This window comes from Falco punctatus, assembly GCF_963210335.1.
Source record: "Falco punctatus genome assembly, chromosome: 3".
NCBI lineage: Eukaryota > Metazoa > Chordata > Aves > Falconiformes > Falconidae > Falco > Falco punctatus.
In genome coordinates, this window is record NC_137582.1 from 13,322,354 (window position 1) to 13,346,385 (window position 24,032).

At 56.8% G+C, this 24,032-nt stretch overlaps 3 protein-coding genes and 2 long non-coding RNA genes across 11 annotated transcripts; 3 read left to right on the forward strand and 2 right to left on the reverse strand.

The window, feature by feature from the left end:
• Nucleotides 1–125: 125 nt before the first annotated feature.
• Nucleotides 126–1,874, forward strand: TIGD5 (tigger transposable element derived 5; the record flags this gene model as incomplete). Its single annotated transcript, XM_080378691.1, has 1 exon — nt 126–1,874. One exon carries the CDS (start codon nt 126–128, stop codon nt 1,872–1,874), a length of 1,749 nt encoding a protein of 582 aa, XP_080234817.1.
• A 4,798-nt stretch (nt 1,875–6,672) lies between these two features.
• Nucleotides 6,673–9,284, reverse strand: PYCR3 (pyrroline-5-carboxylate reductase 3). Of its 3 annotated transcripts, none has more exons than XM_080381140.1 (6): nt 9,153–9,284; nt 8,499–8,563; nt 8,050–8,229; nt 7,607–7,759; nt 7,389–7,481; nt 6,673–7,044 (listed from the first exon to the last, which is right to left on the reverse strand). In XM_080381140.1, exons 1-6 carry the CDS (start codon nt 9,232–9,234, stop codon nt 6,862–6,864), a joined length of 756 nt encoding a protein of 251 aa, XP_080237266.1. In that variant the 5' UTR covers nt 9,235–9,284; the 3' UTR covers nt 6,673–6,861. The 3 variants fall into 3 exon arrangements, with proteins under 3 accessions (XP_080237266.1, XP_080237265.1, XP_080237267.1); XM_080381139.1 differs by having other exon boundaries at nt 7,607–7,819; XM_080381141.1 differs by lacking the exon at nt 8,050–8,229 and having other exon boundaries at nt 7,607–7,819.
• A 104-nt stretch (nt 9,285–9,388) lies between these two features.
• LOC308061332 lies at nt 9,389–12,974 on the forward strand. Of its 5 annotated transcripts, XR_013927174.1 has the most exons (4): nt 9,389–9,483; nt 9,623–10,882; nt 10,963–11,070; nt 11,177–12,974. It is a non-coding gene; the product is annotated as an uncharacterized lncRNA (long non-coding RNA). The 5 variants fall into 5 exon arrangements; XR_013927172.1 differs by having other exon boundaries at nt 9,623–11,070; XR_013927173.1 differs by having other exon boundaries at nt 10,963–12,974.
• Nucleotides 12,975–13,132: 158 nt separating this feature from the next.
• On the forward strand, nt 13,133–17,722 carry LOC308061377. Its single transcript, XR_013927192.1, has 2 exons — nt 13,133–15,262; nt 15,366–17,722. It is a non-coding gene; the product is annotated as an uncharacterized lncRNA (long non-coding RNA).
• On the reverse strand, nt 17,286–22,121 carry LOC308061375 (GDP-L-fucose synthase-like). Its single transcript, XM_080381266.1, is given in 12 exon segments — nt 17,286–17,719; nt 18,175–18,271; nt 18,475–18,554; nt 19,291–19,357; nt 19,605–19,667; nt 19,840–19,978; nt 20,205–20,278; nt 20,354–20,371; nt 20,373–20,480; nt 20,704–20,818; nt 20,904–21,065; nt 21,926–22,121. Coding segments are annotated over 11 exon segments (966 nt in total). The 5' UTR covers nt 21,053–21,065; nt 21,926–22,121; the 3' UTR covers nt 17,286–17,663.
• Between the last annotated feature and the right edge of the window lie 1,911 nt (nt 22,122–24,032).

The following is a 24,032-nucleotide window of genomic DNA, read 5'->3' on the forward strand; positions in this document are numbered from 1 at the left end:
CCCCCCCCACCTCCCGCCCCGCCCCGGTTATAACGCGCCCCCCTCCCGGTACCGCGCCGGCCCATGGCTGCGGGGGCGGCTCCATGCCCGGGGGGGAGCCGGAGGCGGGTGGGGGGCCGGCCGGTATGGCGGGAGGGCGGCAGGGCGGTGGCGGCAGTGCAGCCGCGGGGGTGTCGGTGAAGATGGCGCTGCGACGGGCCTACTCCATCAAGGACAAGCTCCAAGCCATCGAGCGGGTGAAGAAGGGCGAGCGACAGGCGTCTGTGTGCCGGGCCTTCGGGGTGCCGGGGGGTACGCTGAGGGGCTGGCTGAAGGATGAGGCCAAGCTACGGTGGTTCCTGGAGCAGCTAGGGGGTGAGGTGGGCACCCAGCGCAAGAAGATGCGCCTGGCTAACGAGGAGGAGATCGACCGCGCCGTCTACTCCTGGTTCCTCGCACTCCGCCAGCATGGTGTCCCCCTCTCTGGGCCCCTCATCCAGGCCCAGGCCGAGGCCTTCGCCCGGCAGATCTACGGTCCTGAGTGTACCTTTAAGGCCAGCCACGGCTGGTTCTGGCGCTGGCAGAAGCGTCATGGCATCTCCAGTCAGCGTATCTATGGGGAGGGTGGCCTCCCCACCGAGCCTGAGCAGGCTCCCACTGCCTGCCCTGAGGCCCTGCCCGTGCCGGCTGCTGATGCTGGGGGCTATGGCGACGAGCAGATCTACAACACCAACATCACTGGGCTCTACTGGAAGCTGCTGCCAGGGCAGACTGGCGGAGCAACGGCAGCAGCACGGCGGCGGCCGGCTCCCCGTGAACGGGTCACTGTGCTGCTGGCTGCCAACCTGACTGGCTCCCACAAGCTCAAGCCGTTAGTGGTCGGGGGCCTTCGTGATCCCCCCAGCCTCCGTCATCACAACCAGGACAAATTCCCTGCTTGCTACCGCTACAGCCCCGAAGCCAGGCTGGGGCCAGCCCTTCTTCGGGCTTGGTTCTTTGAGGACTTTGTGCCGGGTGTCAAGCGCTTCCTGCGACGGAGCTGCCTGCAGCCGAAGGCTGTGCTGCTGCTCAGCGCCCCACCACCCTCCTCCGGGACTGGCTCTGAGGAGTCCCCGCCACTGCAGACGCCAGACGGCTCCATCCGCGCGCTCTTCCTCTCCAAGGGCCCTGCTGGCAGCAGCTCGGCCGGAGGAGGAGGCCGAATCCCGGCCCCACTGGAGCAGGGTGTGGTGTCCGCCTTCAAGCAGCTCTACAAGCGGGAATTGCTGCGCCTTGCTGTCTCATGCGCGGCTGGCAGCAGTGGCTCGGGTTGCCCCATGGATTTTGTGCAGTCCTTCCTCCTCAAGGACATGTTGTACCTGGCTGGCCTCTCCTGGGACCTCATCCCCCCCAGCTCTATTGAGAAGTGCTGGCTGCTGGGGCTGCGTGCCGCCTTCGAGCCCCAGCCTGGGGAGGAAGAGCATGGAAACCCCCCACGTGGGGAGGAGGGTGGAGGGGACAGCAAAGTCTTTAGCGACCTCACCCACCTGGCCGCATTGGCCTACAAGCGCTTGGCTCCCGAGGAGGTGGCTGACTGGTTGCACTTGGACGATGTGGCCCCGGGTACGGAGGAGGACGATGGGGAAGAGAATGCTGAGGAGGAAGGCCCTGGGGGCTGTGGGGCAGAGGAGGAGGAGGAGGAGGCAGCTACCCGAGATGGGGATGGCAGAAGGGGTGGAGAAGGAGGAGATATCTTGCTGCCCACAGCTCGGGAAGCCATCAAAGGTCTGGAGACAGCACTGCGCTGGCTGGAGGGTCAGGACCCCCAGCAAGTGGGGCCGCTGAAGCTGGTGCAGCTCCGCTCCCTCATCAGCATGGCCCAGCGGCTACACCGCGGTGGCAGCCCCCATTCCTAGGGCAGGGCAACCTGTGACCTCTCAGCTACCAACCACCCCACTTGGGGTGTGGGGGGTGAAGGGGGCTGGGGACATCCCAGTTGTCCCAGGAGGCTGGCAGCAGAGGTGCCAGCTCCTCTTACCCCTCTGTCACAGGCAGTCACTAGAGCTCAGGAGGCCCAAACGCCCCTGGGTTATTACAGCTAAGGGGGGGTTACAGTTTAGGGCTAATGGGGGGTGTGTGTTGTGCAACAACTCCTCCGTACGTTGCATATTCCAAGGGTTATTCCTCACCTGAGTATATTTAGGAGGTGCTATTTTTTAAGTCACATGAGACTGAGCGGGGTTGGCCCCCTAGTCACTGGCACCACTAGAAGGGGGTGGGTGCCTCCCGTGCTGCCCAGTCCCTCTGACCCCGTGAGGAGGAGTGAGAGAGGGACATCCTCAATATCACCACAAGGGGCTGGGATGATGGGGGAAGTTACACTAAGTAATTCCTTGCATCTTGGAGCGGGGCTGGGGTGGGCACTGCCGGCTGGACAGGGACCACTCCTGGGTGGAAAGCATTCTGCCATGGAGGAGGCTGGTGATGCTCTTCCTACTGCCAAAACAGAGCCCTGTTAAACTGGGGAGGCTTGAGGCTGGTTTAAGACAACTTTCTTCATGCACTGGATTGGGACAGGGACACCTGGGGTGGCATCCATGAAGCTGCAACTCCCCAGAGAGGGTCGCCTTCATCATTCCCATGACAGCCCCATGCCTGGGAACACCCAGACCACAGAGACCTGCTGAAACAGGTACCATCACCCGAGAATCCTCATGAAGCCAAAGGCTCCAGGGATGGGGGTTAAGGTGCCACTCCCAGGGTCTGCGGGGCAGTTGGGGATGGAAGATGCATCTCACAGTGCAGGGCAGATGGCCTGCCAGTGTGACATGCATTGTGAGTTGAGATGGGAGCAGGGAGGGCTCCCAGCACTGCCTTGAAATACTGGAGGCATCAGATGTGAATTCAGCAACTGTTGACCTGATTTCAATTAAATATTAGCCTGCTTAGCCAAATTATTGAAAGGAGAAAAAACCCCAACAACTCATCAGTGCTGCCATGCCCATGTCAGCAGGCAAGGTGGGTGTTTTTACTTGTTGAGTCTTTGTCTCATAACATCAGAGTTTATGAAAATTAAATGGATTTTTATTGCCACTTTGGGGTTGTCATCTGTGAACAGTCATGTGGAGCCATCCCAGCAGAACAGAGGCTGGCACAAGGGGAACCTCTGTGCGGTTGTGTCCTCTTGGTGTGGTCTTCTCCATTGTGTTCCCCACCTCTCTGCTGCCTGTTTAATGCAGTAGGGCCAGGCAGGCACCTGAGCCACTGCGGCTTGTCCCCAAATCGATATTTTAATTTATTAGTAGGGTTAACTTGCCAATAAATGAGGCTGCCAGGGCATTTAGGGAGCAGCAAGGAAAAAAACCCACAGAAGTCATCAATTTTGGAGGTGAGGTTTGTCCTTTCAGATCATGAAACTCCACTGCAGAACCTATGTCAAGAAAAGCTTCCAATTAGGGATGAAATGCACTGGTTTTTTTCCCCCACAAACCCAGCCAACCTCAATTTTTGCTGTTTGGCTGCTGCCAGGTTGACAGCCAGCATGATGTGTGATGTCTGTCCCATTTCATGCTTCTCCCTTAGCTTTGGTTTCCTAATGGTATGTGTTTGGGGCTTGATGCTGCAGTGCCTGAATGCAGACTTCTATCCACTAACGGGATGTAATCATGTAAAACCATGTTTCTAATTATTTTTATAGTCTTTTACACCAAAAAATCACAAAACAACCCACAAAAAACATTTTAGAGCTTGATGTGGCTCACTTCAAGCAGTAGTTTGTGAGTTAAAGGAGTCATCCATTTTGACAATGTTGCAAAGCTCAGCAGAAGATACAGGGCTGGAGGTCTTCACTTCCTGTGTCAGTCAGCCTGGGTGCTCTCATGGCACTATTGGCCTGGTTTGGGAGGTGACAACATCGAACCATGGGTTTGGGTTGAAAGGGACCTTCAGAGATCATCTAGTCCAACCCTCCTGCCTTAGGAAGGGACATCTTTCACTAGACTGGGTTGCTCACAGCCTCGTCTAACCTGACCTTGAACGCTTCCAGTGATGGGGCATTCACAACTTCTCTGGGCAACCTGTTCCAGTGTCTCACCACCCTCATTGTAAAAGATTTCTTCCTTATGTCCAGTCTGTGTCTGCCCTCTTTAAGTTTAAAACCATTGCTCTGTCTTTCTTACCAGCCCCCTTTCTACACTAAAAGGCCACAGTAAGGTCTTCCTGGAGCCATCTCTTCTCCAGGCTGAACCCCTGCAGCTCCCTTTCTCCGCAGCAGAGGGCTTTCAGCTCTTGGACCAGCTCCATGTCCCTCCCCCAGCCCCGCTCCAGCAGGTCCCTGCCTGGCTTGTGCTGGGGACCCCCGAGCTGGGTGCAGCAGGCAAGTGTCTCATCAAAGCAGAGCAGCGGGAGAGCATCACCTCCCTTGACCTGCTGGCCGTGCTGCTTTTGATGTGGCCCAGGATGCGACTGGCTTTCTGGGCTCTGCGCGCACATTGCTGGCTCATATTCAGCTCTTCATCCACCAACACCCACAAGTCCTTCTTGGCAGGGCTGCTCTCAATCCCTTCATCCTCCAGCCTGTATTGCTACTGAGGATTGCGCCAACTCAGGTTTAGGACCCTTGCACTTGGCCTCATTGAACTTCATGGGCTTTGCAGGGGGCCGTTCCTCCAGCCTGTCCAGGTCCCTCTGGATGGCATCCCTTCCCTCAAGCAAGTCAACCACACTGCTCAGCTTGGTCTCATCTGCAAGTGTGCTGAGAGAGCCCCCAATCCCACCATCTATGTCATCAATAGAAATATTTAGATTGGTCCCAGTACATATCCTTGAGGGACACCATGCATTACTGGTTTCTACTTGGACATGGAGCCATTGACACAGCCATCCAGCCAATACCTGATCCAGCTAACAGTCCACCCATCAAACCCACCTCTCTGCAATTTAGCAGCACAAATGTTGTGTGGGACCATGTCAAACACCATACAGAGATCTAGGTAGATGACGTCCATAGCTCTTCCCTTATTCACCAATGCAGTCACTCCATTGTAGAAGGCCACTACCTTTCTCAGGCACAACTTGCCCTTGGCAAAGCCATGTTGGCTGTCTCTAACCACGTCCCTGCCTTCCATAGGTTTCAGCATGCCTTCCAGGAGGATCTGCTCTGTGATCTCACCAGGCAGAAGATGCCTCTCTTGAAGGCAGGAATATTAGCAGTAAGGTAGTAGCAATAATATACCTGCAGTGAGTTCTGACTTTTTAAGTAAAATTTTGGAATTTAAGCCATTTTTGTTAAAACTAGTGCATACCAAATTAATGAAGGTCATCAGCTTCCTGGCTTTGGGATTGAACATGCTGCTTCTCTGCAAGACAACCTGAAACCCCAGAGCTCAAAAGCCTTTAGGAGGACACATGAAGATGGGGAAAGGCCAGGGGCTGAGGTCAGCAGTGTCACAAGCAGTGGGGCTGGATTTTGCCAAGGCTTTTTCACCAGGTATGTTGAAATGGTGTGGAGGACACAGAAGAGATGGAGATGCCCGAGAATGAAATTGGTAGGCTGCATATTTCAGAGAGACCAGCAGAATCACCTTGGGGGAATCTGGGGACAGGGCAGGGATAAAAGCAGGCAGAAGGAGAGAGCTACCAGGTAGCTTGGAAACCTTGAGGAGCACTGCTTCCCTGCACCACGTAGGCGCCGTAAGTCCCTTCCCTGGCTCCACAGCAAAGGATAGAGATCGGCAGGAGACACAGGCAGGCTCAAGCTCTGCCTCTGGCTTCTGTGCAGCTTTGCTAATTAATTAGGTGCCTTGAGGAAGTGTCCAGGAAGTTCATGCTTTAGCATGACCCGGCAGCACTGTAGGGCTGTGGCATCTCTTTTGGCTTGGTGCCACTGGCATCTGGGGTGACAGCATCCGTGGGGAGAAAGTCGAAGCCATAGGAGCCAGAGGCTCAGCATCCAGCTGCTTCTTTCACCAGCAATGTTTTGCGTGGTTTCAAAGCAGATTGCAAATCATCACTCATTGCATCCGTGCAAGTGCTGGGAAGCAAACAAAGCTTAATTAGGGCACACAAAAGGCTCAGATCTTCTCCAGATAGGCATTTCTACTCCCTTGATGTACAGCACCCCAGAGCTGACAGCTTCCATCCCACCACCTTGCTGCCAGAGAGGGACCCATCTGCAGGCCCATGGTGCGATGCTGGTCCCTCGCCAAGTGAAAGGTGGATGTTTTTCAGCTGGTTGTCTTCTTACTCATAATTTTGGGATGTGGATAGCAGCTCTGTGTTCATGCACACATCTCCAGAGCTGAGCAGAGGAGCAGGCACCGGTGCCCATGTGTAAAAATCAAAGCCTTTCTCTGTACTCATCCCCAGAGCATCATCCTGCCAACTTCCCACTTCTCAGGGTCCCTTGGCATCCACATACCACCTGCCGCAGGGATGTGGCCACTCTGTCCAGCCCCAGCAAGCTTGACATGGGATGACCCCATCCCAAAACCCTGCCCCCATCCCTGTCCTCAGTGCCATACATCCTGGCACAGCATCAGTGAGTGTAGAGCCAGCATGGCATCAGCTCCATCCCTGGTGAACACAGAGCCGGCATGGCATCAGCTCCATCCCTACTGGCCCAGGGACCCATGGCTGTCACCTCCCCATATAGGTGACCCCATGATGGGTACAATAGTAGCCTCTAGCACTGAAGGGACCAGAAAGAGCCAAGCCTGCCATTGTGCTGCCCATGTTTATTTGGTCCCAGTGCTGCAGAGGTAGCATGTGGCATGGACACAGGTCCACACCATCTCCCACCCCCAGCCAGGGTCTCCTGGGGGTGTCCCCTGCTCCCTGAAGGGATTCAGTCTGGTCCCCATCACCCCTCCCGCCCGATGGGGGACAGAATGGAGGGGCTCAGCACTAGTCCTCAGCCATGTCGCGTGCCCGGTTGGTGGCTGCTTCCACAGCATTCATGACAGTGGCTCGCAGTGCACCCTTCTCCAGCTGGTGCAGCGCATGGATGGTGGTGCCCCCAGGTGTGCAGACATCTCCTCGCAGCTTTGCCGGGTGCTCCCCCGTCTCCAGCATAATTTTTGCTGCACCCTACAGGAGATCAGGGTAGGTCAGACAAAGGGGACCTCCCAAACACCCTCCTCCTTGCCCAGGGATTGGATGGCAGCATCTTCCCACGGCCCACACCCCTGCAGCAAGGGACAAGGTGCTGAAGCATCTGTCCTGCCACCATGCCCTTTGCTGTCTTCTGGTGGCCTTATCTTCGTGTCAAGAGAGAAAATGGAGGCAGAATGCCACCCAACACCTCCTCCCTCACTCTGTCACCCTGCTGCCCAGAGCAGCAACAGTGACAGGATGCCCAAGCCAGGTGGGAGCTGCGGGGTAGTGGGGAGAGGAGTGATGCTAGGTGTCCCTGAATGACAGCACTGACTCACCAGCAGCGTCTGAGCTGCGATCCTACTGGCTAAGCCACCTGGCATGCCCATCTTTACTGCTCCTTCAGCCAAGGCTTCGGCAAACAGGTACACCTGGGGAAGAAGAACATCAGGGGTGAGCGTGGCACAAGTGGGGACCCCAAACCCCAGCCCCACATGGGTGGGATTTCTGCTGGTGTCCCATGTCCTGCTGGTGCCCACTGAGTGTGGGTGCTTACGTAGGCCACTCCGCTGCCACTGAGGCCAGTGTGGATGTTGATGTAGGATTCGGGGACCTCCTCACAGAGCCCACAGGATGACAGCAGGCTCTTCAGCAGGGCAGCTTCCCTGTCACCAGCACTGCTACCCCGGGCGAAGACCATTGCCCCTGCCTGTACCACACATGGCAGGTTGGGCATAAGCCGCAGCACCTTAGTCCCAGCAGGGAGAAGCTGGGGAGAGACAGGGATGGGAGAAGGGTGCTAGATCTGAGGAGCACCCAAGGGTGCCCTGAGACACCAGTGGGTATCACAGCCCCCCATGGGGCTGGCAGAGAAGCACGGTCTATAGGGAAGAACATGGAGATGCAATGTGGGTGGGTAGAGAGCCACAGCAGCATGTCCTTCTCCACAGGCTTGGGTGCAAATGGGAGGAGGAGGAAGAGGAAAAGGTGGAGGCTCACCCGCTGCAGTGTCTGGAGGGTGACACCAGCTGCCAGCGAGACAATGATGTGGTGGGGTCCCACAGCAGGACGGATCTCCTGCAGGACGCCCGGTAGGATGTGGGGTTTGGTGGCCAGGAAGACCAGGGTGCTCTCCTGCAGCACCTCCAGGTTACAGTGAGTGGTCCGGCAGCCTGACTCCTGCGCGAGCAGGGAGAGGTGTCACAGCTTGGCACCCCCCACCTCCATGGACAAGGCACATTCACATGGGGGGACATGGCATGGGGACCCACTCTGGCCGCAAAGCCACCAAGGCTCTGCCTGGATTTCACCCAGACCTGGGAAGGATGAGCCAAAGCCCTGCAAAGGGGTAAAGGGTGCCCCACAACTGTGGCAAGGGGCACCCCAGCATGCCTCCCACTTCCACGGCCACCGAGTGGGGTGACTTGTCACTCCATGGCCCCACTCACCTGCCAGGCATCCAGGTTTTTGTCCGAGGGAGCGCTGGCCAGGACGTTGCTGGCTGGCACCTTCCCTTGGGGAACACGGGAACCAGGGTGAGCAGCCAGGGTGGCCCCAGGGTGATGGGGACACCCCAGCACAAGCCCAGGGAACCTGATCTTAGCTGGGATGTGCTCTTCTTCTCCAACCCCTGCACAATCAGCCTGGGGGACACGGCACAAAGAGGGCCAGATTCTGCCAGTCTGGCTGGCATAGGCACCCCATGGGGACAGCTGTGGGCACCCAGTGGGTCAGCATGGGCACCCCACGGGGATGGCTGAGGGCACCCAGTTGTGCCATGGTGCAGCGGCAAGGGAGGTGACCCCAAATGCAGTGGCCATCTCCCAGCTTCTGAGTACGGGCAGGGCCATCCCCACACTACCCTGTGGGGCGAGGACAACCAAGGACACCCAGGGAGAAGGGACAGGGCTATGCCCCCACTGTGAGGGCAGGGAACCTCGGGAGGGGGACAAGACAGGGCTGTCCCCATATCCCCACACCGCCCTACGGGGAAGGGACCCCACGGAGGGCAGGGAAGCCGGGGAGAGGAAGGACAGGGCTGTCCCCACGTCCTCACACCGCTCTGTGGGGCAGGGCCTCCCGAGCCTCTCCCCTGCTCGTACCTGCCCGCAGCAGCCCCCGGGCCAGGCCACCCGCCATCCGCCCGGCGCCCACGAACCCCACTCGCAGCTCCACCGCCTCCATCGCTCCGGCCACCGCACCGACACGCCCCCTCCAGGCCCCGCCCCCGAACGCCCATTGGCTGCGCTTTGCCCGCCCCTGCTCACCCATTGGCGGCTCTTGGGTATTAGAGGCGGGGCCCGGAAGAGTGGCGGGTGTCTGCGCAGGCGCGGGAGGTGGCCTGGGGCTGGGGCGGAGCCGCCGCGGTTCACGCGCGTGGGTGTCCGCAGCCGCCTCCACCGCCCCGGGGCTGGACCATCAGCCGAGCCCCAGGTACCCCTGAGTGTACTGGGGGGGGGTCCCCCCGCAATGGGGTGGGTAGCCTCAATGGGCGGTCCCCCAAACCTGTCCTTGACCTTGGTGGGGGGCTGGTCCTGGTGTTGGGGTGCTCCCCACTCTTTTCTCCCTGCAGGAACCCCCAGTCGTCATCATCATCATCATCATGCCCCGGAGCTGCTGGGCTGTGCTGCTCCTCTGCACCACTGCCAGGTTTTGTGGGTGGCTGGGCTTTGGCATCTGCCCAGAGAAGCTGGGGATCCGCCCATCTGTCCCCTCTGAGATGGCAGCATGTGTTGACCAGTTCTAGACTGAAGCCGCTTGCTGGGGGCCATCACCCATGAACTTCTGCCACCATCAGGTGTGGCTGTGGGTCTCCCCCCGGGCTGGGGAAACAGGGGATCCCCAGGACACCCCCCCACCCCACCCTGGGCAGCTGCTTTTCCTGGTGTGGGCTGCCTCGTGTTGGCATGGGATGTCTTTGGGAGTTGAAGGCAAAGTTTTGGGGTGGACTCAAGCAGTTCTCCTTGTTTCACACCCAAAACCAACCCCTCTATATGCTCACTCCAGCTGTGCTGGGGGCACCCACGGGTGCTGAGTCCTGCTGCCATCAGGTCATGGTGTGGCTCTGCTCATTCTGCACTGACTTGAGTGAGGAGGAGGTGACCAGGCTGGAGGTTGACCTGTTCAACTGCCAGGCCAGTGACCAGGCTGGAGGTTGACCTGTTCAACTGCCGGGCCAGCACTGAAGGTCACCGGACACACCACTGCATGTCAGATATGGTAAAGTGCCAGGACAGGGCACCTCAAATCCTGTTTTCTCCAATTCCACCCCAAATTCTGTATTAATCCATTGCAGTTCCCGCCCCCACCCCCAAAAAATAATAATAATAAAAAATCCTAAACCTTGTAGTCGCAGAGCCTGAGTGGCACCCAGCCACCTCTGCTCAGCTGCTCATCCTCATTTTGGGGTAAACCCAGCCTTGTTCAGCCCACTTCCGTCACGGCAGATGGGGGTGTCCACTCCCAACCCTCTTCCCACCCTCAGCCTTGCCAGCTTTACTTGCTTCTGAAGGCTTTTCCAGTCTCCCCAGCACCATGGCATGGAGGCTGAATGCTGAGGGTGAGCCAGCTTCCACCTGGTAGGTGGTGGTGGGCATCACCATGGAGTGATGGTTTGTGGGGTGCTGTGGAGCCGCCCCCTGTCACCACCATTCCACTACTCCCCAGTATTCGCCCCAGGAGGAGCTGTGGGAGTGGCTGGCTCAGTGGCCGCAGCCAAGACCGGAGATCCCTGTCCATCACAGCCTGCAGCAGCCAGTGCTGGATGAAACCCGCATCGCCAGCTGGTGGCACTAGATGGCCTGGCTTGTGGAGGACATCACCCAGCAGACGGGTAAGGGCCACCAGCTGGGATGCTGCTATATATCCTTGTGTCCCACTTTAGGGACTGAAACGTCTTGGCTCTCCCTACAGGGGACGTGAGCAGCTGTGGTGTTGTGAGGCCTGGGAAAGGGCACTGGGTTTTCCTGTCAGACCTCTACCACGTGCAGGGTAGAGCTCAGGACATCCATTCCCAACTAGGTAGGAAGGTGGCAAACCCCATTCCCAGTTCTTTTTGCAGCAGGACACCCTTGAGTGCAGCTCCCCTGGCTTATCCCAATGCCATATCCATCTCCCCCACATGCAGAGAGTGACCTGACCCAGAAGCACTGGATGAAGGAGGTGATGGAGAAGCTGCAACAGATCAGCCAGAGGCTCAGGCTGATGCTGGCAACCATGGAGGGTGCGTGGAGCTGGCTGAAGAACCATCTGCAGCACCTCTGCGCCATCCTTGGCCCAGCTGGTGAGCTACGCTTTGGTGCTGGAGGGCAGATGGGTGCTGGTAGGTGCCAACACAAGGTTCTTGCTTACCATCCCACATGTCAGAGCCCAAGTACCACATCCACCTGCATCATACACACTCCTGCTTTCTGCTAACGGTCACGCTACTGGTGCTCATGCTGCCCTGTGCAATCTTCCTTTTCCTTGTCTCCAACCCCCTTGGCAAGCTTCTCTGTATCTTGGCATTCTCTGCTTTCCTGGTCCTTGACATAACAGGTGGGGACAGGTGTGGGGGGATCTGTTTGGGGACATGCCACTCTGAGAGTATCACAGGGGTGAGCTGGAGGTGCTCTACCCTCAACCATGCTCTCACTTCCCTGCAGGGCAGCGCCTGGTGGCAGCTGCCTGACACAGTGCTGGGGGAGCCTGGCCCATGCTTTGCAGGATGGAGCCCCATCACCAGCTCACCTCCACCCCAGACAAGTGGGAGATGGTTGCAGGGAGGAAGAGGCATGGCACCCTTGATTGCTGCTACGACCCAGCCTGGGTGCCCATCCTGGATGTCCCATCCTGCTGCCATTTGGCAAGGTCCCCTGGGCTGGGCTGCCAGCCCCCAGGCAGAGGGGGCTGGTGTCATGGTTTAACCTCGGCTGACAACCAAGCCTCACATAGCCACTTACTGACTCCCCCCCCCCCCCCAGAGGGGTGGGGAGGAGAATCAGGAAGGAATGCAAAACTTGAGGGTTGAGATAAGAACAATTTAATAATTTAAATGGCATGAAAATGTAAGAACAAAAATTAAAATAACGGTAATGTCAATAATAACAATAACAATCATAATGGAAAGGTGGGGCAAAAGGGTAAAATCCAAAGGAAAGGGAGAAAGGAAACCAAGTGATGCACAGTGCAACTGCTCACCACCCGCTGGCCAATGCCCAGCCAGTCCCCGAGAAACGATCCCCCCCAGCTAACCCCCCAAGTTTATATACCAAGCATGATGTCCCATGGTATGGAATACCTCTTTGGCTGGTTCAGGTCACCTGTCCTGGCTATGTCCCTTCCCGGTCTCTTGTGCCCCTCCAGCATTCTGGCTGGCAAGGCCCAAGGAACTGTGAAGTCCTTGACTCTAGTATGAACATTACCCAACAACAACTAGAAACATCAGTGTGGTTATCACCATTGCTCTCACCTGAGAGCCAAAACAGCACTGTACTAGCTACTAAAGAAGAAAGTTAACTCCATCCCAGGTGAAACCAGGACACCTGGTGTGGGCTGCTGGTCCTCAGGAGGGGTGGGGTGGGCTGCCGGCCCCCAGGAGGAGGGGCCAGCACTCTTGGCTCTCTGGAGCAGCCCCTCCTCTCCTGTCCCCTTTGTTCCCCTTCCCTCCTCCTCTCCGGTCCCCTTCCCTAAACTCTCCTTCTGTCCTCTACACTTCCCATCCTCTACCCTCCCTATCCTTCTCATCACTCCTCTTCTCACCTCTCCTCTCCCCGCCCTCCCCGTCCCACCTATCCCGTCCCCACCTTACTCCTCCCTTCCCCACCCCTCCATTCTCCTCTTTTGCTCTCTCCTCTCAACTCCTCTCTGACCCTCCTCTTTCCTCCCTTCCCCTCCTCTCCTGAATCCTCCCCTCCTGTCTCCCTCTCCCCCCCACCACTTTCCCCCCCACCACTTTCCCCCCCACCACTTTCCCCCCCACCACTTTCCCCCCCACCACTTTCCCCCCCACCACTTTCCCCCCTTCCCCTCCTCTCCTGAATCCTCCCCCCCACCACTTTCCCCCCCACCACTTTCCCCCCCACCACTTTCCCCCCCACCACTTTCCCCCCCACCACTTTCCCCCCCACCACTTTCCCCCCCAAGGCTCCCTTCCCTCCTCTCTCCACTTTTTTTCTCCCCTTTCCTCCCCTCTCCTCTTCTTTCCTGCCTTCCCCTCCATTTTCCTCCCTCACCCAGTTGTGTCTGGGTGGTTCCATGGAGCATTTGGGCTCTGAATGAGTGCAAAAGTGAGCAGTTGCAGTGTATGAAAGCACGGACTCAAGCTGTGGTGCAACCTGAGACACTTTATTGTACAGAGAAGCTCATATTTATATTTCTGAGCCCAGATACAAATTCCAGTTGTATGGACCACCAGGCTCAGGGCAGAAAGCATTCATGCAGTTACATAGCCATATTTCACTACAAGCATGCAGACACCTATTTGCTACTAGATAACCACGTTTATCTTTCTTACCTTCCTTCACAATACCCAGATGTTCTCTCATCTCTTGCCAGATCAGACGTTCTCCATCCTCCTTTCATATATCTCTCTTCAGACATTCTCTATCCTCCTCTCCCATATTAGTGCATAAACTTACCTCATCTAGGGTATTCATTAAGTTTTAGGGCCTTTGCCAAGTTCAGGACAAAAAATCAGGGCCTGCGCCATGTTTCAGGACTTCAGCTTACCTCTGTTAGGGCCTTTGCCATGTTTTGAGGCCTAAACTTACCTCAGTTAGGGCCTCCGTCGAGATGTAGGGCCTAAACTGTTTTCACTTAAGGCCTTGTTTTGTCACATGGTGAGGTCGCTAGATAGCACACAGACACCAATAGAGAAAATAACCTTTATTTACTGTTGGTTTCACATTCATACAGAAAAGAAGGCGATACGCACATACAAAAAGGATGAGCCTGCAATACCCTGATTCAAGCAATAGAACAGATAAGCAAGGCAATGGACCTAATCATTACTACTCCAGGTTAGCTATAGCGATGAAGGAAGATACATATACCAATTGCCTTAATACATTACTGTCCTCCAGGTCCACAGGTGCTGTGGAGCCCCTCTTGCAGCAAGGATGTGGACAGCCTCTCCTGGCAATGGGGGAGTCCTACACAGGGTGTCCCCTCATAGCTGAGGTCTCCAAAGTCGCTGCAAGAGTGTCCAGCATTTGTACTATTGAATACACAAGCTCACCTAATTGCAAATGTGGAAACACCTGGTTTCAGTCTCCCCTCAGATCCCACCAAAGCCTGGCCAGGGCTCAGGGAGGACCTGAGGGAGTTTCCTTTACCTACTGAATTTTGACCACCTGGTTCCAAACAAGGCCAAACAGCTGGATTCATGGCCTTGGCGACCTGCCTCTAAGCAAGGAAGGATGTGCTATCTCTTCACTCATGATTCCAGTTTATCTTCAGCTACATCTTTTGCTAAGGATCATACATAGTTCACTAAGGATCACGCCTCTTTCACTCACGATAGAATACTAAATATATATATATATATCTTCATAACATTCCGTTGGTAGGTTCATCTAAAGGCCAACTTTGGTTGAGGGCTTGCTGCTCAGGCCTCAGTACATCAAGTCTTCACCATTAGAACCTTCAACGAGTTTTAGGGCCTAAACTTACCTCAACTAGCACCTTCACCAGGTTTCAGGAATCTGAATTTCTCCCCCTAACCACGCTAAAACTATACACTGTAACGGCCATAATCCTAGGTAACTTAAATGTCCTAAGCCTACTAACCAACAACGCAAAGTATGAAAACTTTTGGGAAGCCTAAGTAAGGGGAGGGAAGCAGTGTGGAGGGGAAGGGTGTGGGAGAGACTGGAGGAAAGGAGAGCAGAGGAGGGGAGTTGGGGAGGGGTGGTGAGGGCAGGAGAGGGGAGGGGTGGGGAACTGGAGAAGAAAGGAGAGTAGAGGATGGGGGTGGGGAATGGATAGGAGGGCAGGGGAGGAGAAGGGTAGAGAGGGAGAGGAAGGAAGGGATGTATGGGGAGGGGAGGGGAGGAGAGGGGATGTATGGGGAAGGGAGGGGAGAGGGGAGGTGAGAGGAAAGGAGGAGAGGGGAGGAGAGGAGGCCAGGCGAGGTAGAGAGAGGCGAGGGGAGGGGTGGGGAGGGCAAGAGTGGGGAAGGGAGGGGAGGGGATGTATGGGGAAGGGAGGGGAGAGGGGCAGGGAGGTGCGGGGAGTGGAGAGGAGGGAAGGGATGTATGGGGAAGGGAGGAGAGCAGAGAGTAAGAGAGGAGAGGTGAGGGGAACCGATGGGATGGAATGTATGGGGAAGGGAGGAGAGAGGCGAGGGCAGTGTGGAAGGGAGGGGAGGGGATGTAAAGGGAAGGGAGGAGGAGAGAGTAGGAGAAGAGAGAGGAGGTGAGGTGTGAAGATGGGCGGGGAGAGGAGGGGAGGGGAACACAGGAGAGGAATTAAAAGGGGAGCAGAGGGGAACTGAGGGGAGGGGATGTATGGGGGAGGAGAGAGGAGTGGAGATAGGCGGGGAGAGGAGAGGAATTGAGAGCGGAGCAGTGGAGAGAAGGGTGTAGAAGGGATGAGAGGGGATGAGACAGGAGAGGAGAGCGGTGGGGAGGGTATGGGAGGAGAGGAGAGGGGAAGGCTGCTGGTCTTCACGTGGGGTGGGCTGGGCTGCTGGCCCTCAGGAGGAGAGGGGTGGGCTGCACAAATCTTGATAGCTTTTTGCTATCTCATCCTAGATCCTTGGTTTATTTCTGCCCAGAGGCTGGTGAGGGGAGGCTGGTGAGTGAGCTGCCACCGTGATGGTGACACAGAAGCCACCAATGCCATGGGACTCTAGTTCTCCTTCTTCCCATGCAGGAAGTGTAAAATGAAGCTGTTGCAGGAGGAGCTGGACAGGATGGAGATGTGCTGCCTGCAAGGTGAGAGCTGTCTGGGCAGGGGGACATGGGAGAGACGACCATGAGGTGGGAGGCGTAGTGGCTCTAGGACAGGGATCTGAAGCCCCAGCACATCCCCATCCTGTGCTGGGGCATGTTTTACCCCAGAGCATCTCCAAGCTATGCTAGGGTATGCACAGCATTCCAGGGTGTCCCCACCGTCTACCGAAGGACAGCAGTGCTGGGAGTGTCACCACCCATGCCATGTTCTTGCAGGGCTCTCATACCTGGAGCAGCACCCAGTGATGGCAGGAGGCCTCCCTGGTTTACCAGGGCGGGTGTCACCCATCCCTGGTGGCTGGAGTACAAAACTGAGCTTGTGTAGGGCAAGCCTGAGCTGGGTGGGATGTCCCCAGATTCATCCAGACCCTGCTCCTGGGGGCCAGCTAGGTCCCCCTGAGGGTCAGGCCCTCTAGGGCTGGGGTGTCCTCGTTGTCAGTGCACCTTTGGGTGCAGGATACCTCATTGGGAGAGGAGCCAGGGCTGGGGATGTGACACACAGGGAGAAATTCTGGGTGGCGGTGTGTGTCCTGCAATGATGGCCAAGGCACATCCTGTTAAGACCTACATGTCATCAGGGGACAAGGGACATCTCCTGCAGGGCTGCAGGATGCCCTGTCTAACCCCCTTCTTCCTCAGCCAGGTGATGCTGGAGCCAGCCATGGGTGGTGGGAAGTGCTGGGAGCCCAAACCCTGCAGCCTGAGCCAGCCTCTAGCCAGCAACATACGAGTACCAACCATAGAGGACATCCCTTCTCCAGGGACATCAGGGGCTGGGGTCACCTCAGGGTGCAGCCAGTGACCCAGCCGTGGGGGGACAGTCCCACTGGGGGCTTCCTGGGGTGCTGACAGGTCTCTCCTCCCTCTGTAGGTCCTTACTGTCCCTATGGTCCCCATGCCAGGGGCTCATCGGGGCCGAGCAGCAATGCTGGAAAGAAGCCATCCATGGGCAGGATTTCTGCCATCTCCACACCACTGTTTAAGCCTCATGCAGCGGCTTGGTCAGGGACTCGTACCTCCGTGTTTGACCCTCTGGCCCCCTCCCAGAGAAGTTTAAAACCCTTTTTTGGCTCTTCTAGATCCTGGCAGAATGGTGCTCAGGACCCTAAGGGTGCGATTTGACATGGATACAGGACTGTGCTGCAGGGTGGATGCTCCTCATCTTATCAGTTTTATGCTATTTCGATATATTTTAATAAATGCCATATTTACAGCTGGTGCCTTCCTCATTCTGGTCCCCCTGATGCTGGGGCGTTGGGACCATCCTCATGTGCAAAAGCAACAGCAAATGCCCAGCTGCCATTCCTGTGCCAGAGGAACCCTGATCACCTTCCCTTTATTACAGCCTAATTACAGGCAATTAGCAGCATAGCTCATTACAGCTCAGCCAGAACCACCAGACTCTTGCACACAGCCAAGGTGGCTGATAGTGGTGGCTCCAGCTGGCTGCTACTAACTGGTCTGGGGTGTCAGCACCTTTGGGGTGCCCCAGACTTCCTCCCCTGGGCATCCTGTGCTGCTCCCAGCAGTGGGCAAGAATGTGGGGGCTGCTCACTGGGCTCTGACCCCCTTTTACTTTGGAAATGTGACTGGCACTCCCCCAGCCCAGTCCTCTACCCCAAAAAAAGGACAACCCTGAGTTGAAGAGGATGATGCCGGTGCCAGTGCTGTGTTGGCCTGTCACTTCCTGGCGTTGGCGTAGTTGGTGTTGAACCAGGCACAGGTCTCCTTCACAGCTGGGGAGGGAGAAGATGGGATGGGTTTTGGGATTGGGAATGCAGTTTGTTCATAGACTCACAGAACGGTTTGGGTCGGAAGGGACCTCTAAAGGCCATCTAGTCCAACCCCCCTGCCATGGGCAGGGACATCTTCAACTAGATCAGGTTGCTCAGAGCCCCATCTAACATGACCTTGAATGTTTTCAGTGATGGGGCATCTACCACCCCTCTAGGCAACCTGATGCAGTGTCTCACCACCTTCAGTGTAAAAACTTTCCATGTATCTAGTCTGAATCTACCCTCTTGTAGTTTAAAACCATTAACCCTTGTCCTATCACTACAGGCCTTACTAAAAAGTCAGTCCCCATCCTTCTGAGCCCCCTTTAGGAGTTGAAAGGCTGGACCACCCTGATGCCATCAAAGCTAACTGCAGTGGGTAGGACCTCCATGTTTGGTGGAGCCTCCCATCTCACCTTTCCTGAAGGGTGTAAACTGGAAGCTGGGTAGGTAGCGCCGCAGCTTGGCATTGCTGGCTGTCTTGAACTGCCCATCTGCCTTGGTGGTATCAAACTGGGATGGGAAGGATTAAGGGAAACCAAAGGGGAAAAATGGGTCTTGTTCTGCCCCACTGTGTCCTGGCTGGGGCAGCGGGAACAATGCTCTGGATCACAGCATCTCCCCTGGAGCGCTGTGGCTGCTGGTAGAAAGTGGGGTCCCCCCCATGCTGTAGCAGCCCTGCAAGCAAGGGGAAGCCAGTCTGTGGTAAAGGATACAACAAGCTCTCCCCTGAAGTCCATGGCCTCCAAAATTGCCTCTGCTGCCTCCCTGATGGACACTTCATCTTCTTCTCCCACTATGGAGCAGGGCATGTGTCCTGGTTTCAGGTGGGACGGAGTTAACTTTCTTCTTTAGTAGCTAGTACAGTGCTGTTTTGGCTCTCAGGTGAGAGCAATGGTGATAACCACACTGATGTTTCTAGTTGTTGTTGGGTAATGTTCATACTAGAGTCAAGGACTTCACAGTTCCTTGGGCCTTGCCAGCCAGAATGCTGGAGGGGCACAAGAGACCGGGAAGGGACACAGCCAGGACAGGTGACCTGAACCAGCCAAAGAGGTATTCCATACCATGGGACATCATGCTTGGTATATAAACTTGGGGGGTTAGCTGGGGGGGATTGTTGCTCGGGGACTGGCTGGGCATCAGTCAGCGGGTGGTGAGCAGTTGTACTGTGCATCACTTGTTTTTTTTTTTTCCTTTTCCCTTCCTTTGGGTTTTACCCTTTTTCTCCATCTTTCCATCCTAATTGTTGTTGTTATTATGATTATTATTATTATTGTTATTACTGTTGTTCTTATCTCTTTATTCTGTTTAAATTATTAAATTGTTCTTACCTCAACCCTCAAATTTTACATTCCTTTCTGATTCTCCCCCCAACCCCTCTGGGTTGTGGGGAGTAAGCAAGTGGCTGCGTGGTGTCTGGTTGCCGGTACTGTTTGGTTGCCAGCCACGGTTAAACCACAACAGCATGATTCTCCCATCCTCTTGAAGAGGCTGGAGGCAGGGTTGTGGCAGGGATGGGCAGTGCTTACCTGACAAAATGATGGGCTCCACCTCATCGTATTCCCGCAGGACCCAAAGGAAGAGCCGGGCCAGGTCCTGTGGAGGGGTAGATGGCTCTTGGGGGGTGGCTGCTGTCCCCCAGCCCTCCCATCACAAGGGGACCCAACCCTGAGGATGGCCAATGCTTCCTGGGACAACCCAGGTGGGCTCAGACCCTGCTGAAATCCAGGCACTGGGCACTGCGCCCTGCGCCCTGCGCCCTGCCCCCACCCCCCCTCTGTACTCTGCCCTCCCCAAGCTGTGGGAGGTGAGTGCTCCCAGAGGTCCCTGAGGCCATGCATACCAGAGAGTAGATGAACTGTCTTCTGGGCTTGCCAGTGCCCCAGACAGTCAGAGCAGAGCCAGTTTCTGCAGGAGGAAGGAAAGTGTGTCTATAAGCACTGGAGCTACCTTCACCCACCCTGGCTACTCTACAGAACAGCTGATTAAGCAAGCAGGAAGAAAAAAACCTAAACAAACAAAAAAATCCCCACAACAACCCAATGCTCCCAAAAAAGGCCACAAGAAGTCCTGCCACACTCATGTTTGGCCAGGCAGACCTTGTGGATGAGCCCAGGCAAGACATGCCCATCCTCGATGTTGAAGTTGTCATGTGGCCCAAAGACGTTGGTGGGGATGACAGCGGTGAAGCGGCAGCCATGCTGCTCAAAGTAGCCCCTGGGTGAGAGCAGGGAAGGTGTGGGTGGGCTCACCCCCTCCAGCACAAAGATGTCTCCAGAAGACTTTGGCTAGTGGCATTTCCATCTGCTGAGCCCAGGTACCTCCCCAGCTCAGTTTAATTCCTGGGAGTCCCAGGGGATTCCCCTGGGACTGATAACCGGTGGGTGCTCACAGCCTGCAAGAACTCTCCCATGCCTCGCCTCCCCTCCTCCCCAACACGCACCTATTCTGGATGTCGATCATCCTCTTGGCATAGGAGTAGCCAAAGTTGGAGCTGTGAGGTGGCCCATTGTGAATCTGGGGATAGGAGAGAAGAGAATTAAGCAGGGCAGGGATGTCTCCTGGGACGTGCCTAGGGACAGAGATGCTCACCATGCTCTCATCGACGGGGGTACATCATCTTGTCTGGGAAGATGCAGGTGGAGAGGCAGGAGACCACCTTCTGCACCCCTGTCTCGTATGCCGAGTGCATATGATGAGTATGATGAGTGTGTTTCTTCTCTGGGGATGGAGAGATTTCTCAGATGTGTAGGGTGGGGACTCCCAAACCCCTGCATCCTACGGGTAATAACTCATTAATAACTCCAGAAACCAGAAACTCCAGAGCTCTGGTTTGGATTTTGGGAGCAGAGCCAGTTTTGTCCCCATGTCCCAGCTCAGGGAGGGCAGAGTGTTGCAGCATCCACGGGGACCCTGTCAGTACCTGATTCCCAGGTGCTCACCCAAAAATCCAGGTTGTAGCAGATGTTTCTGAAGAGGCCTCCGACCGTGGCAGCCAGGTGGATGACATGGGTGGGCTTGTGCTTCTCAAACAGGGCTTTGGTCTCTGTGGTGCTCCTGGGACAGGAAATTTGGGGGTTCAGTGGAGTCAAGAGAGCAGACTGGGGGCTTTCCAAGTAAAAAACCCAGAGAGTCAACTCACATCATATCAGCATCTCTGGAGAACATGAAGATCCACTCCTCGTCCAGCTGCCCCTCTCCATCAGCCACCACCTTCTCGATGGCTCTTCCCACCAAGCCAGTGCCACCCGTCACCAGGATGTGCTTGCCCACTAGCCCAGCCCCCTCCATTGTGGCCAAAACTCTGTGGAGAGTTGGGGGGGGGGGGGGGGGCGGGCTAAGCTGGGGTCACCTTGTGGTGCACCCCACTACAGCCCACCAAGCTCACCCCCTCCGTGGTGTGGGTGCCCAATGAGCATCAGCCACACATCAGGCTGGTGAGCTAATTTTGAGGTGTGTGTGTGGGGGGCTTTGATCTGCTTCTGCCAGCAAAAGCAAAAACCAAAGCGGAAGCAGTGTGCTTGGTGGTGACGTGGCCAGGTCAGGGCAGCAGAAACTCTATCAGCTGTAGTTCCTAATTAATGGAACTGGCTTGTGGCCCGCGGGGTCCCCGTGCACACGCCGCACCAGGGCTGGGGCCAGACCGTGCCACGCAGCACGGCACTGCCCGGCCTCCCGAAACGGAGGCGCACCCTGACACCCAACCGCCCCGCAGTCCCAGGTCTGCACCCCAAAACCCCTCTGCACCCAGCTCTGCACCCCGAGCCTCCCCTGCACCCCCCGTCCCAGCTCTGCACCCCATTCCTCCCCTGCAACCCAAGTCCCAGGTTTGCACCCCCAGTCCCAGCTCTGCACCCCACTCCTCCCCGCACCCCCAGTCCCAGCTCTGCACCCCACACCTCCCCGCACTCCCAGTCCCAGCTCTGCACCCCACTCCTCCCCGCACCCCCAGTCCCAGCTCTGCACCCACCTCCCCGCACCCCCAGTCCCAGCTCTGCACCCCACACCTCCCCGCTCCCCCAGTCCCAGCTCTGCACCCCACTCCTCCCCGCACCCCCAGTCCCAGCTCTGCACCCCACTCCTCCCTGCACCCAGGCCCCTCCCGCAGCGCCGACCCCACCCCAACTCCGAGCCTCACCGCGGGGGCCCTTACACCCCTCATACCCCCTGCGGCTCTCCCCGCCGTACTGTCCCCCCTCTTTGGGGACACCCCGCTTCTACACCACCCCCCCTCAGCACCCCCGCGTGAGGGGGACTGCCCCCACAAACACTCCAGTGGGCGGGGGGGTCCACTCTCACACCGGCGCGGGGGTCGGCGCGGCTCGGCTGGCTTCGGCGCGGCTCGGCTCGATTCGGCGCGGCTCGGCCTGGATTCGGCGCGGCTCGGCCGGATTCGGCGGCGGCTCGGCTGGCTTCGGCGCGGCTCGGCTCGGCTCGGCTGGATTCGGCGCGGCTCGGCTCGGCGCGGCCGCGCTTTCTGCCGCCGTCACCGGGCGCCGCCGCTCGGCTCCTCGGGAAATGGAGTCCGCGCCCGGGGTCAGCGGAACCCACCACGGCACCGGGGCCACCGGCACCGCTCCCCACGGGTTAGGGGGCGCTGGCGCAAGCCCCGGCACTTGCAGGGCTGCACAGGGCGTGCAGGGGAAGGGAAGGGGGCGCACAGGGTCCCCTCCCTCTTCCCCAGCGCCAAGGGCTTCTCCAAAGGGATTTCGATGAGAAAAGGTTTAATCATCTTTAATTCACCTACACTGAGACTGAAAATGAGCGGAGCTTTCCGGCGGGTCGGGAGGGTTTCAAATGGGGGATGCCGGCTTTTCCTTCACCTTTTCCTTCGGCATTGCCGGGAGGCAAAGGCCGGGCCTTGCACCGCCCTTAATTAAGCCGATAAAGAATGGGATGAAGGGAGACCCCGCCAGGAATTTCAGCTTTTCCCCCAAGGAGACTTGGCCCCGACGTCGAGGAGCAGCCGGGTATTACAGATGTTCCGCTCCCTTCCTCCCTCCTCTGGCTTGCGGACACAACCGTCCCAGCCCGCGGGAGGTGACCGAGCAGGTGCGGTTCCTGCAGCGCTGGGTGCCGGGGGCAGCGCTGGGTGCCCGGGGGCAGCGCTGGGTGCCGGGGGCAGCGCTGGGTGCCCGGGGAGCGCTGGGTGCCGGGGGCAGCGCTGGGTGCCGGGGGCAGCGCTGGGTGCCCGGGGAGCGCTGGGTGCCGGGGGCAGCGCTGGGTGCCCGGGCAGCGCTGGGTGCCCGGGGAGCGCTCCCCCTGACTTGCACACCCAGTCCAATGCAGCGCACGTTCATACAGGTCAGTTGGCTGGTTCCGCCCAAAGTTGAGCCTCGTAATTAATTATCCGTTAGTTTCTTCCCCGCTTCGATTTAAAGGTACAGCGCCTTTTTAATTCACTACGCATGCTCCCTGAGCGGGGGATCTGCCTCCCTCGGGGGAGGGGGGCATTTGAGTAGGAGGTCACAACGATGCCGAAAAACCTCATAATGAAGAAAACTGCTAATAGACTTTTTGTACTTTTAGCAGCAAGTTATTTATTATCTGCACAGGGGAGGAGGTGGTTCACACTGCAGAAACTCGTTTCCAAGCGCAGGTGTGAAACAGGCTAATTTATACATTTGACATATATGATTGCAACATCTTCTCATACATTATCCATGTAATTACAACATCTTATGGCATATTAATAATAGGCGGACTCTAGGCGGAGCCTGGGCGGAGTTCAGGTGGAGTCTTCTCTTGGCATCCGTTTCAAGCGGGTTGTTCCAGCCTTTGGCCCACTCAGGTGGTCTTCCTCAGTTCATAAGTGACCCTGCCAGGATCTTGTACATAAAACTTGGCTTGCTACCACTTTCTTCTATTGATGTGTCAAACTTTAACTAATTTATGATTTCTAGTGCCTGTTACAGCGATTTCCCACAATGGCTTAGGCTTGGGTACAGTGGGCAAGGACAGGGCGATTCAGCACTACATGCTATGGTTCCTCAGTAACCAAGTTGAGCAATTTTGCAAGGCAGAATGGGGCTTTTACAGACCTGAGACTACTCTCAGGTGGATCTTTAGGTTTTTAGGCCTTATTCCTTTTCAGGTGAAGCTGTGGCTAGATGGTTGCATGGAGCATTTGAGTCTGTATGCATGCAAAAGTGAGCACCTAAATTTCTAACCACTGAAAGCAGGTAGCAGAACTTTTGTGATGTCCCTCACACGACTACCAGGGCAGGGTGAGAACCACACAGAGAATTCCTTCCTGGCACCTTCTTTGGGG